At 43.0% G+C, this 14,065-nt stretch overlaps 1 protein-coding gene across 3 annotated transcripts; it reads left to right on the top strand.

Moving 5' to 3' along the window:
- The first annotated feature begins 440 nt into the window (after positions 1-440).
- On the top strand, positions 441-12,278 carry synpo (synaptopodin). Of its 3 annotated transcripts, XM_085361801.1 has the most exons (3): positions 441-1,453; positions 5,484-7,552; positions 9,432-12,278. In XM_085361801.1, the coding sequence occupies exons 1-3, from the start codon at positions 1,285-1,287 to the stop codon at positions 10,701-10,703; spliced, it is 3,510 nt and encodes a 1,169-aa protein (XP_085217927.1). In that variant the 5' UTR covers positions 441-1,284; the 3' UTR covers positions 10,704-12,278. The 3 variants fall into 3 exon arrangements, 1 of the variants encoding a protein (XP_085217927.1); XR_014906485.1 differs by lacking the exons at positions 441-1,453; positions 9,432-12,278 and adding an exon at positions 3,119-3,178 and having other exon boundaries at positions 5,484-5,546; XR_014906484.1 differs by lacking the exons at positions 441-1,453; positions 9,432-12,278 and adding an exon at positions 3,468-3,840 and having other exon boundaries at positions 5,484-5,545.
- The last annotated feature ends 1,787 nt before the right edge of the window (positions 12,279-14,065 follow it).

Raw genomic sequence — 14,065 nt, 5'->3', positions numbered from 1 at the left:
TTTGATGCTTTTATTTTTGAGAGTAAACTAACTAAACTTTCATCAGAAGAGTTAGGTAAATGATGTTCTTCAGACCACGTCATTAAAAAGTCTTTAAATATCAGATGGCCTTCCTGAAATCGTGTACGAAGCAGTGAAATTATTTAAAAAAGACAACACTGGTTAGATGCATCATACAGTTTTTATTTGACCTAAAATAGATTTGACCTTTGACATAACTGCATATTCTCCTTTTTCTTGCAGGCGCTTCTGGGCATACAGCGAACACAGAGCAGAGCAGCGATCTGTAATCCAACAATCAGCCAAACTGGTGGAACTGTTGAAGTCTTAGCTGCAGCCCATTGATGTGTTTCAGTGGAAGTCAGACCATCCGCCGCATGAAATAGGAATCTTCATTCTCACATATGGCTTTCCTCAAAAGCAGAAGAATGAAATCGATCATTTTACTTTCAGAGACCGTGTCTGGCTTTAATGCCTGAGAAATAACACGGGACACCAGGTGAAAGCAGCCCTAATTGAATGCTTTTGAACACTGAATACAAACCAGCCTCTGCAGTGACCTTTCCAGTATGAAATGCTATTCCTCACACGCACCCAAAAGCAGGAAGCCGCTCATATACACAGCTTCCCTGCGAGCCACTCAAGAGTTATGATCTGTGAGATAAAGGGCAGATCCCTTTTCTCCAAAAGAAAAGTCATCTGCGAGTTGAAGATTGGGGTGCAGGCGAAAAACTTGTTTTTGTGACTAAAATAGAAGAGAAGGAAGAGCAACATCTGGGAAAGAAAAAAAAAAGGAGTATTAGTGAGATGTGATTAGAGAAGCTTGGACTCTTTCTCAGCCCTTCGTGCCAGAATTTTAACACAGCACAACAATCTTGTGCAATTTTCGTGGCATTTATCCATGGGAGCTCATCCAATGCTCATCGAAGCTGACCCTCCTGGGAGGTCCCATTAGATGCAGGATAATACTTCATGAAGACCAAAGAAAGAACACGCTTCTTCCGTCAAATTTCGGCTGTCTGCAGGACAACATTTGGAAGAATTATTGCTGAAAGGGGAGCCGTGACCGGAAACAGAAACTGGGAAAACTGAGCTACTACCTTTCACTCATCTTCTGCGTGGGTGTTTTCTTTCAGCTAATTCACTGTTTGCCAGTAAGGAGTAAAACTTCATCTTTCACCAGTTGCTTCATCCTATCGGGAGAGGAGGCTGAGCCGAGCGGGACAAAGCACTAGCGTTTCTCCCTCCCGCGTTGAGGGCTTGTTCCTGCTGCGACAGACGGCGATGGAGATGGAGAAGGGACATACGTCTATCAGGAGAGGGGTGAGCTGGAGCCCGGAGGGCTTGAGAAAACCTCTCCAGTTAACTCAAGACGTGCAGACCCGTGGGACAGACTACAATGCGTCATGGGAGAAGACAGGATTCAACAAAGAACACATGAGCCGGAAAACAAGTAAGTGCTTGTTTATTTGCTATTTTCTCTCCTTATTTGGACTTCTTACAAGAAAATGTAACTCTAAATGCACATTCAGTGGTTTGTTTCTGAGTCTGGACTCATCAGAGCAACTTGACACAATGAACTGGTCTCTGAGACATCTGTTTCCGTGTCATAAAAATACAGGTTCTCGTAGCAGCTGTGCCAATGCAAGCATGCCTCACTGCTAAAGGACTGTCTTAATATACAACCTGGCCACAGCAATAACAGGCTAACTTGTGGGAGACGTTGTTTGGAAATGCCCCTCTGCTTTTTACCTCTACAGTTGCCAACTTAACTTCAAAAAACCTGTTTTAAAATAGAAATGTTGAATCCATGAAAAGACACAGAAAACATGACTACTGGTGGTGACAAGTTTTTCAGATGCACTATTCAAAGTGAGTAAAAAGGCATTGTGCATTAAGAAAGGTTTCCAGCCTTCAAATAATTGTTCCTGATATGGATCTATAGCCTGTGGGCTTCCAATACCCTTCCTATCACTCATTACTCACTAGTTTCCTCAAATGAAACAGAGATCACTAGAACAACAAAAAGGCGGCGGAGAAAGTGGACAACTGCTCCGGTGGGATCTTTCCTAACACATGAAACAGTAACGCTATGAGCAGGAGAGCATGGTTTCCACCTCTGAACTGGATTTCTTTATTCCTCCCAGGGGAATCTGCTGAGAGTTTAGGTCACATTCAGTCTGGTAGGATCTCAGGACCTCTGTTAATCCTCGTCTTTCCATACCGCTTCACGCATCACCCGCAGGGGCTGGTGCTGTCATCCATGCCTACCCCACAGCCATCACCCGGAGAAAGATAACATCCGACAGGGTAATCTGACCTTTGATACACAAAAGCAGGGTTGGCCTCCCTGACTTAAATCCCGCTGCCGTGAGGGCGGGGGGAGCTTTCCTGTCTGATCTCACCCGTGCTGGGATGAGGTGATGGGGCAGAGGGCAGAGGTAGAGAAAGTTGGAGGTGGAGGAGTAAAGAAGGGTAGGCAATATGATGTAGGGGCTCTTGCATCGCTGTTGAGCGCTGAGTTTTGACTCTAATGTTGGACAGGAAATTCCTATCCCACTCCTGCAGGTTGGAGGCCTTAGGGTTCAAAGAGGGCAGACACTTAGTTGGAGTGTGAGACGTGCACTGAGGGCAGCAAGGACAGAGGACATTAGACAGAGATAAGCTGCTGACTACTTATCGCTGATTGCACCCATCTCCTGAACTTTCAAAATAAAGTGCAGCCTCTGTAAAGCTTTCTAAAATGAAAGACCCAGATTTGTCAAGCAGTCACGTCCCAGTTTTTTTTATACAAATACATATATATAATTAGGGAAGTGGATGTGGAAGTGGAAGTGCGATGGCACAGATCTGAAAAAGTAAAACAACACTGGAGGCTGAGTGACAGACAGCACAGCCTCCAGCTACACGCCCTCCCCGCCTTTCCCCCCTTCTTCCCTTCCTTTCCTCCCCTGCCTGCCTGCCTGTCTGTCTGTGTGCTGGACTGCAGGGAAAAAGAAATCCGATCCCACCTCGCTCCAGAAAGGGGGTGTGAAGCTATCAAGCGCAGTTAAATTGAAAACTCTTGTGGAAGTACTACAAAACAGCGGAGCCCTGAGTTTTCACTTGAAAAAGGTAAGGGATTAGACACTAGAGTGGATCCAGCAAGAGAAGCAGGCTTTCAGAAAACTCAAGAAATGTGAGAATATGTTAACACGTTGAAGCAGCTTGTGCTTGTCTGTTTTATGAAGAAATATGACTTACTATTGGCAGTGTTTCTGTAGAAGACGCTGGCTCATAAGCTTAAAGTTATTTCTCCTTATAACTAAAAAGGTAAAGATCACTGAGATTTGTGTGTAATCATGCAATCTGTACTTTTGAGCCTAACCTGAGCATTTTATGTATTTGTTGTTGATTAAAATATACATTTTATGCAAAATAACTGCAGCTTATTTTGTTGTTGGAATTTTCCATAAGATTAGCTTAAAAACTTGAGAATTTAACGCTAATTAAAATCAAAATTCGAATTAAATAAAAGGTACCGCTTGGGATTTGCTCCTGAAATGTTACTTGATAACAGAGCTGGCTCCCACTCAAGGTAGATGTTTATAGCGAGGACACTTCATTTCAAGCCTCTCTGCTCTGGTATATTCAGGTAGCGTGAATTATAAACAGCAAATAGCTCATAAAAATGGTCACTGGGACCCCTGGTGGTGCTACTGCTTACAGTGACGACAATGATAAAAGGCAGCGAGTCTACATAAAGTACCTGTGAGATAGGTAGGCTCATTTCTGTGTAGCAGTCTATAAAAGAAGGTGATTTATGCTCATGCCAGTAGAGGAGAGGACTGCTTGTCTAAGGTGTGGTAATGTGTTTATCCTTGTTATACTGGAACAAATATCTAATATGGGGGATAGATCATGTTGGTGTCAGGTGCATGATTTAATATAGTCTATACTTATCCATTTTTTTTTGCAGACATAACCGCCGTCATCATTGTTATCATCACAGAGGATAACTTTGTTAACACGCTGCTTGTTATTACAGCAGGTCCAGGGTGCATGGTTCATGAAAAAAATAATAAAGAGTGGATGGCACACGTATGCTCTTGAACTTTAGCTAAGTTTAAGTAAAAAAAGCTCTAGGATACCTCACAAGGAGCTGATTCAATTACTGAGGGCCAGATTTAGTCTGTCAAATCAGTGACAGATGCATATTATTCCTTTTTACTGGGGGGAATGATCGTGTTGGCTTTACACTCTGTGCCAGGGAAAACTGCATGCCGACTCAGTTCTATAGGACAGCTTTACAAGTGACTGATTTATGCGTAATTATTATGATTGGCACATGATTACATCAAATAATGTAGCTGTCTGGATTCATCACCTTAATAAATGAAAAAAAAAAAAACAGTCATGGCTGAGCTAGCTGTCTGAGAAACGTCCTGCAGGGATTTTAAATATCTTCCATCAGAGTAACATGCTTTCAGTGAATAATCTACCAGATGTGTCACCATAACGACAAAGAGACTCTGACTGCAGGTTTTTATGGAGCTAAAAAAGGCAAAAGATGCAGCTTTGATTTTCCTCTCGTGGACTTTGAAGAGTGATGTGTTCACTATACTTTAAATGGGAACACTTAATTGTATAGTATGTTTATAGAAGGCAGTGAAAAAATTTGATTTTTCTGGGCTAGTTTTAGATTGTAAAAATGGTCTATTAAGGGTTTGAGCTGCATTTCTGCACAAATTAAGTACAGAGAGAAACCAAAGACATGCTGGAAGCACAGGCAGGGAGTTTTCTCAGTGGTGGAGGAATGCTCAGGGAGGGACTACTGCAGAAGGAAATAGCTCTGCCGCCTAAAAGGGAGCTCTCAAGCTCAGAAAACAAACTATCATTTATTTTATAATTCCAGTAATCAGCAAACCTATGAAATCAAGGTAAGACACCGACTCGCTGTAATTTCCCTATTTTGCAGCTTTCGACATTGACCTTGATCTTTTTTTGTTGTTGTTTGTTTTAATTTTTATTAACTTTAGTAAAGCAGCTGTTGACATGTTTATTTCAAATGCTTCTCCGCCTACGTCTCCTGGCTCATTGCCTACAGCTCTGGTCTGCTGAGTCAAATGTCCACAAGGTCTTTTTTCCCCTTGCTAGATTGGTTGAAATCAAAAGTACTCTGAAATAATAAAAAAAAAAAAGGAAAAAAAAAAGCAATCAAAACCACATGGTGCCAAAACAGTTATGTGGGTTTTAAAGAGAATATTTCTATCCCACACTTGTTAAAAATCGCCCTTTCTGGTTCTTTCTATTTGTACATGAAAACAGTTTGGCAAACTTTAATTACATGCTAGGGAGTTGTCTCTGAATAGCAGCACGTTGCCAAGTCTACAGAGGTCTTACTCCTTTTATTATTTAATATAGACAAGAAGGCAAAACTCCTCTGTCTTTTTCTTTTAGCTGAACTTCCTTTCTTGTGTTTTCTCCTGTGTGTTTCACTTTAGATCTGACCAGGAGTGCCAGTTTGTCAGAGAAGGAGCTAAAGGAGGCTCGCGTCAAGAGTCAGATCATTGCTGCTCAGCTCACCGTCCCTTCCAACTCCAAGTCCAGGGGTGTTCAGCTCTTTAATCGGCGTAAGCAGAGAGTCAACGCCTTCACACTTGAGAGCTGTGGAGAAAGGTCAGAGGAGGACAGAGCTGAGAATGTGAAAACAAACCCCCCATCCAACAAACTGACATGGGCAGAGAGGAGCAGTGAGGAAAAGGACAGAGACCTAAACTTAAAGAACACGACCGCTGACAAGTCGGTCTTCTCGACACCTGCAAGAGTACGCTCAGTGGGCGATATCATGGATGAGCCGGCTAAGGATTTCCACAAAGAAGAAGACACTGATGACCGTGTTGTACAAGAGAGACACTTCCTCCCTGTCAAGGAGGAGCAAGAGGAAGAGGCACGACATCAATTTCACGAGGATCTAGAGGATGAGGCCGAGCGTGAGACTCCGCCAGGGAGTAAAACCACTGATGTGATAGTGTCAGTACATGCTGAAGGAGAAGCAGAGATAAATGGGAGGCAAACAGGGCCAGATCCTGCTGGAAAGCTTCCTAATGGCTGTCATGGCGCCTCTGGTCCTGAGAAGGTGTCTGTGCCCACATCTAAGCAGGCAAGCTCCTTCATCAATAGAACTGCCAGACCTTTCTTTTCTCCGCCCACGGTGCAGTCTCCGGAGACCGTCAGGCCTGTCATGGACATCCCCCCTCCTCCTTCCTACTCGACACCTCCTCTCCCTGCTTTTACTGTCCCCCAGCCTGTGGTGGCCTCACCTCCCCCTCCGCCTCCGTCATATCCCACACCACCTCTACCTGCTTTTAAAAACCAGCCCCCACAGACTTACTACTCCAGTCCACCTCCAATGTCTCCTGTCATATCTCCTTCTTCTCCTCCACCATCCCATTTCTCTGCTTCCCAGTATTCACAATTGCCCCATTATGGCCCCCCCACAGCCCCGAAACCCTCCACTTTTGTTCCTAAGCCATCAGGGGAGAGGGAGATGACAACACCAATCAAAACAGGAATACTTGAGGAGGGTGCTGCCAGGAGGGCAAATAAAAAGTCAATGTTCACATTCAAAGAGAAACCGGTGGTCGCTCCAAACCCCGAGCTACTTTCTCTAGTGCAAGGGGCGGATGAAAGAAAGAAGCATGGACACAAATCTGTCCCTGAGCCAGGATCTGAAGAAGAGTTACTGGCTCTGGGTGCAGAAGCCTCCAACTTCCTCGCCAAGGAAGAGGACAGGACAGAGGGAGCAAGAGCTCCAGAATGGGCCTCTTGTCTCAAGAGCTCAAGGACCCGACCGAGGGCAGAGCACCAACCGGAGCAGTCGCTTACAAATGTGTCCGGAAAAGGTGCTCAGCTGTTTGCTAAGCGTCAGTCCAGGATGGAAAAATATGTGGTTGAGAATCAGAACGCAGGCCAAATTAGATCTCCTTCTCCTACAATGTCTCTGCCACCATCTTGGGTTTACCCATCAAACATGCCTGGTAGGGTCAAAGCTATTGCTAAAAACTCTGACATGTGTGCTCAACTTTCACAAAATCTCAAGGCGCAACAAGCAGTCAAGCAGAAACCAATGAAAAAACCTCCACCACCAGAACCAGTTCCAGAGCCGCCGCCTTTGGAAAATGGTTGCTCCAAGATAGAGATGGATCTGTCGAGGCACCGGCCATACCAGCTTAACTCTTCTCTCTTCATCATTAACCCAGTCAAGGACCCCATCAGTACCCTACCCAAAGGAGCACCACAGGCCAGGAACCAGCTCGCCACTCCAACTTTCTCCAGACAGACTTCACTCCCTAACAATCCTCCCTTTAACTTCAGTGCCCAGTGCATGTCTCATCAAATACCTCTCAGCCCTACAGGAGGACCAGATTATCCTTCAAATCCGACATCTGGTCATCCGAGGATCAGCTCTCCGATGTCTGCTTTTTCTCCAGACAGGGTGTCCTCTCCCCGGTCATCAGTACAGGCACCAAGGCCCACATTTTCTGCCAAAAAGGCAGGGATTGCACCGCAGGTGTGGAGACCCTCTTTGTACCGTTTTTAGAAAATGTGTTGAAAGAAAATGTTTGGTTTTTTTTAGATACTAAACACATGATTGCAGAAGTGATTTTGATAGGGCTAAAACTTACGATTCATTACACTGCCTGTTTAACGTGTGCCTTCTTCTTTTTCTTGTGCTTCTTATTACTATAATTCCACACATTATAGAGAATTTATGTGTCTCTTAGACACTATGTAACATCTTCATCAAACTACTGACAGATTAACAGTTTTAGCCATGGCTATCTGTGTCTTATCTTCTGTTCAGTGCATATTATTTGTCTTTTTTGTCAGTAAAAAAACCCAAAGACTGGTAATTATCCTTCGAAAATGTAAAATGTGCCTCAGCGTAATGAAAATCAACTGCCATTCCCAAAGCCGCGAAGCACATCAGCACTCAAGAACGTCCATTTTCAGCACATTTTAAAATATGATGAGAAACAGCCTCACACTTTTTTCCACTGGGCACTCGGGTGATGCTGCTTCACAAAGCACTTTAACAGATGGTCTAGCATCTGCTTTATGATCTACGATTTGCAATTTAATGCTGTTCACTGACATGAAAGTTGCAGCAAGAGAACTACTTTTCTATCGTTATGCCTTCATGCTAATTTACTCTGCTTTTCAGCATGCTCTACTTAACTATATGGTGTGTGCCTGAATTCTTTGGTGTTTCAAATCTGCCTGCTATATACATATTTTTGTTTTTCATGACTTGAAGCAGTAATTCCGTCATCAAACGCTGTTGTTTCAGAGCACAGGGACTGTGTCTGTTTCATTTCACAAACCTTGATTCGCTGCTCTTTTCCGTCTGTTCTATCCAATTGTTTTATGTACGACTGAACCTTTTCTTCCTCTGATTAAAGCTTTATGCTAACCCTCTACACGGATTCCATTCTGACTTTTTTTTCCTCATTTCCTGACTTCACTGGCTTTTTCCAATGTTAATTGTTTGTCACTTTCACTCTTTTGCCTTTTAAGCAATCACTGGAAACACACTAATAAAATTTATACCTCCTTGAAGTACACAGATAGCTTGCGGCAGGGGGGGGCAGATCTGTTTTGTTACACAGCGTGTGACATTTAAAGTTCTGGGGAAAAAAACTGAAGATTTCCATTACAAGATGTTTTTTTCCCCCATAACAATTTGAGTTATGCGTGTTCATGTTAAGGCCTGAACTCTGCCCTGGCTGGCCTTGAGGGGGTCAGAAATTTAGACAAATGCTATGACTCCTGACCTAGGCCTTATTTTCTTTCAAAGTAGCCTCGAACATTTGAAATATGACCATTAACATTCGTCTTATGAGACCATAACTTCTCGGGAAGGTGATCCTAGCAGGTTAGTTTCATCATAATATCATACTGAGTGGGAGTATTCCCTAATTAGAATAGACATGAGATGGATGCGAGCCTTGCTTCTGTCAGGTAACTACATATCTCTGCAAAGGTTATCCTCTACGTGAAAGCCAGATGACAGTAACCCGAGAGAGACACTTAAGACAGGGCCTGTGTGGGCTGGTAGCCAGGGGAGGCTGGATAAACACATACAGATGGAGGGAGTGCACAAACATAACCTGAATGCTGCTGAGGCACAGGCTGGGCACAGTTTTATCATCACAGGTTCACTTATTAAGTTTACCTAGTTGATCTTCTGGGTGTATTGTGTGAAGTTTCATCTGAACAGACTCTCCGAGCAACACATCCTGACACAGTTTAATTAAAAACCTTTTAGATTCATTTACTTATCCACATGCTTAACAATACTATAGCCTAACTTTTTGTGTATTTAATATACTGTGTTTTTGAATACATATTTCTAAGAGATTAAAGAAACACTTGTCCTGATCCAACAGACACCAAAGGAGTCCACTCCTGCTGAAGTTCCCAGTGAGACATCTACACCAACCAGGACACGTAACCTCACAGGCAACCCGGGCGGCCCAGCTACTGGAAGCTGGACTTCTAGCCTCCAAACAAGCCCACCACCCCTCACAAGCTCCATCCGTTCAGTCACGTCCCCTGTATCGTTTCGTAATAATTCAAGATGCCAATCGCCTATGAGCACTCAGAATATCCTGTTTTCTACAGTTACCTCCACTTCCACATCCAGACCCTCACAAACATCTACAGCCACCTTTCCACGCTCTCCTCCTTGGGGTTCAAGATGTCAGTCCCCAGTGGTCAGCCAGTCCGCTATCATTTCCCCAATTCCTGCTTCCCAAACTTCTACATCTCCTTCTCCCCTTTCTCCTCCTTGGGGTGTAAGGTGCCAATCCCCAACGACCCAGAACAACAAGCCCTCCACTGGTTTCTCATTTTCTTCATCTAAACCTCCCCAATCATCTACAGCGACTTCACCACACACACCTCCCTGGGGATCTAGATGCCAATCCCCAGTGGTGAATACCCAGCCTTACACTAGCTCCTCAGTTCCTACGTCCAGACCTTCCAAAACAAATGTATCCACCCCTCCTTGGGGATCAAGATGCCAATCACCATTAGTAAGCCAAAAGGTCCAGTCCTCTAGCTTCTTAGTTTCCACATCCAGACCATCCCAGCCATCTACAGTCACATCTCCTGTGTCTCCTCCATGGGGCTCACGTTCTCAGTCTCCTTCACACTTTCAAACCAGTTTCTCTCTCTCTACCACTAAACCTCTTTACACATCCTCCGTCACCTCTCCTGTTTCCTTGACCAAAGACAGTCGCTGCATGTCTCCCACAGTTAACAACTTGGACTCTAAAGCCAACCATCGCCTGCTGGCCAAAAATATCATCAATGCAGCCAAACGTAAAAACAGCCCTTCTCCTGGTGCACTAAGTGGTCACAGTCTTCCCATCTCATCACTGAGCTACGACGGTCAGAAACCACCCGTCAACCTCTTCCAGTCACGGTCACTGGGGGCACAGTCCCCTACTTTCACCAGCCCTCCCCCAACTCCAACTCAGAGAATCTGTTCTCCTGTGCGTCTCTACAACACTCGCTCCCTGACCGACTCCGACGCATCTGTTGAATCCGAAGACTCAGGCCTCCGCTCGCCCGGCCTCCACTCCTACAACACTTGTCCCCGCGGCTGGGGCGGCAGCCTGAGGGTGAAACGAAGTACCATCTCCACTGACCTGTGAGGGCGTTATTGAGTGTCGGCAAAAGCACAGTTTCTGATTTCATAGAGTTTTGTGGAAGTAGATCACCAAGTAACTGAGTTTCTAGAGACATTTCATCAGACTAATGTTAGATAAGTACTACATAAGTAACTTTGATTGCAAATCCTATAATGGTATATGTTGTATCGAGGTAGTTTATAGTATTTCATATGGCTCACATTCGTAGTATGGCCTGACAAGAACAAGCTTTTTACACAACACAGTTGCTGTGGCTTGTATGCTTCTTACATGCCAAAAAAAGTGCAAAAGACTCAAAATAACCAAAGATTTTTCAATACATATTATACTTTCACAACAAACATACAGAATCTTCACTGTCGATACTGTGTTTGAAAAGCGTTTGAAGAAAAAGTATCAGTTTTAAACATCATTAATGAACTATTGTTATGATGCAAGTAGAAAATTGGGGTTGAGACCTAAAAATGTTGAAGAAAATGAGTAACATGTAAATATACCCCTCAAGTGAGTTTAAACTGCTTTGGATGAGGCATTCTCATAGTACAAAAACACAGCAGTATTTAGGTAGCACACACTCATTTATTACCAGCTGTAACCACTGCAAAGTAAGTAAAATGCATAAATATCACAGTGCAATAATGAGTTTAGCAAAGCGTATAGATGTTGCTCTGATTTGCTGAAATGAATGTAAGCTTTATAGACAGACTGACGAAGAATGACAGAAAAAAAGGGAATGTTAAATACAGAGACTTATGTGGAGGTAAGACAGGGCATTGATACAACTGTTCAATCAAACACTGTTTCCGAGTTCCAAGAAAGATGTCAAAATTGTTGTATTTTTTGTTTCTTTTGCTGTTGTCGACAGAAAAACGGTTGATTAAGGTTTGAGACAAGGAATGGATTAAAATTTATATATTTCACTGAGAGCCTGTTCGAGAGGAGTTCAGAAGTAAAAGTGGATGTCACACAAGTGTGTGCTTTTATGGAGAGGAGGGAGAAAAGATTTTGAAGAATGTTGTACGTTGTAAAGTGATTGTCAGAAGATGATTGGAGGACCAGTATGTATTTGAAATGCATATAAAAAATCAAATGTATGTTCTCGTTCATTTTTATTGTTTCTCTTCATACTTGATTTGCACTTCTTTTCATTCCATTTCATCAGCTAAGAAGGGGTTGTTCAAAAACTTGATTGCTTTGAGAAGTGTCACTCAAAATGTTACCTTCAAACACTTCTATACTGTAAAAAAATAAAAGCCCACAGCTGGAGAATGCAATATGCTGACATGATGATGGTGGCACTTAGCCGCAAACATAACTGCTGCCAGAACGATGTTATGTTTCAAGTGTGGAGCCATATTACACCACCTTCTCAAGTCGTTTGCTAGCACAACAGATCATTCCTTCATTCCCTGACACTCAGGCCAAAAGCATCAGCACATTTCTAAATATTTACCCTGTTTGTCTTTTGAGTGACGGGGACTCCTGCTACACAGTGACCCGGCTCCTTCAGCAGGATTAGGCCTATCACTGTCACGGCTTGAGTTCAACCTGGGTCACCACTAGGTGGACTGCAGAAGTTCTCAGACTTTAACAAGAATTGTTATAGTTTTGAATTTGAAAGCAGGTTTTTTTTGGAGTGCTTTGGGGGGGGGGGGGCTGATTGCATGCCTGCATTTTATAACCCATGCTGCATAACTGTATGATCTTTGAATGATTTTATGCAGAATAAAAAAAATGCCACACTAGATTAAATATTTTCAGTTTGTCTTTGCTATTGTCTTTTATAAAACCATCACCCTAATGAGGAATATAATTGAAAAAAGAGGGCCCGTTATTCTACCCTGGAACACCACCAAGTCATTGGTTCAGGTATGTGGATGACACCTGGGTGAAAATCAAATCTCAGGACATAACACAATTCACTGATCACATAAACTCGGTGGACCAACACAACAAGTTTACAGAACTGGCAAACTTGATGTGAACTTGAGTCTAAAGACTGTGAGATTTCCATGAGTAATGGGGATATTTAAAAGTTGATGTGTACTGTAAACCTACGCATCATCAACCACTGGAACACAAACTGGGTGACATCAGGACGCTACAACACATGACGAACACCATCCCCACAGGTACAGCAGCCAGGGAAGCAGAAAAACATCACATCAAGAAGGCCTTGAGCAAATTTAAAGGATGCTCTCGGCATCCTTTAAATTTAGTGATCCCTTATGTGTCAGAACAGTTGAGATGCATTTTTTCTCAACACCCCCCCTCTGTCGCTTTTAAATCCCGAAACACACTGCCTCAAAATTGGTCCACCCCAAGAATCCGGTCCCCCGGCACAGAGTAACATAGTGTACGCTGTTAAGATCCAGGAGGATTGCCACGATTTTTACATCGGGGAAATCAAAAAACCTCTGGCTAAGCGGATGGCACTACACAGAAGAGCTACGTCGTCAGGCCAGGACTCTGCAGTCTATTCACACCTACGGGCCAGTGCCAACTTTTTCAATGAAGAGAATGCTCACATCCTGGACAGGAAGGAACGCTGGTTTGAACGGGTAGTCAAGGATTCCATTTATGTGAAAAGGGAAAGAGCTAGATCAAGAAAGGGGCCTAAGGGTACATCTTTCATGATTGCAGCCATTTCCCAACTCTCTGTGAATGGTACATTGATCAATGGTCATTGATCAATGACAATTTACATATTAATGATCAAGAAACTGACCTTACAGCCATTGTTCATCAGTGGCATAACATTTCCCTAGCTATGATGTATCTAAATAAAATGTGAAGCTGGTCACGGAAGATAAGTAGTAACATATCCGCATTTACAATGTTAAGTTAGTGTTTTTATTCTATAATCAATAAAACTTTATCAGCCAATAAATGTACTATTAAATGTATCACTACAACATTAAGGCCCTTTAACAGCTGCTCCTTTAAAATTATATGACAACGTGGACAGTGTATTTGTAATTTCATAATTTGTCTTTGTCTTGTTATTAGGTGCGGGTTTATGCCATATTGAGAAAAAGTAGAGTACCGGATGAAAATATTACATGTAGCTAATAGCTAATGCAGGCTAATACTGTTTGGTTTTACAGTTTTATGCTGTGTTTACTGTCAGTACAACATAATACACATTTCTGGCAATAGTTAGAAGGTTGGCATGCCCCAGAGTGGAGCACCCAGAGGTGAAAAGGAAATGCATTTATCGCAGGATCATAGACTGCCATCTGTAGGACTCCAGACAGAAGTTCAAATGAGGCAAAGTTGTTCAGAACAGATTGTTCACTTCCTTTTTCATTTGATCACGTTTCACAACATTTTCACAATATTCTGCAGTTATCTATAATTCTCCT

This window comes from Diplotaxodon limnothrissa, linkage group LG2 (assembly GCF_057381915.1).
Source record: "Diplotaxodon limnothrissa isolate DT_005_m linkage group LG2, D_limnothrissa_male_GT1.1, whole genome shotgun sequence".
NCBI lineage: Eukaryota > Metazoa > Chordata > Actinopteri > Cichliformes > Cichlidae > Diplotaxodon > Diplotaxodon limnothrissa.
Note: the sequence above shows the minus strand (reverse complement) of the source record. Positions and strands in the feature narration are given on the sequence as shown.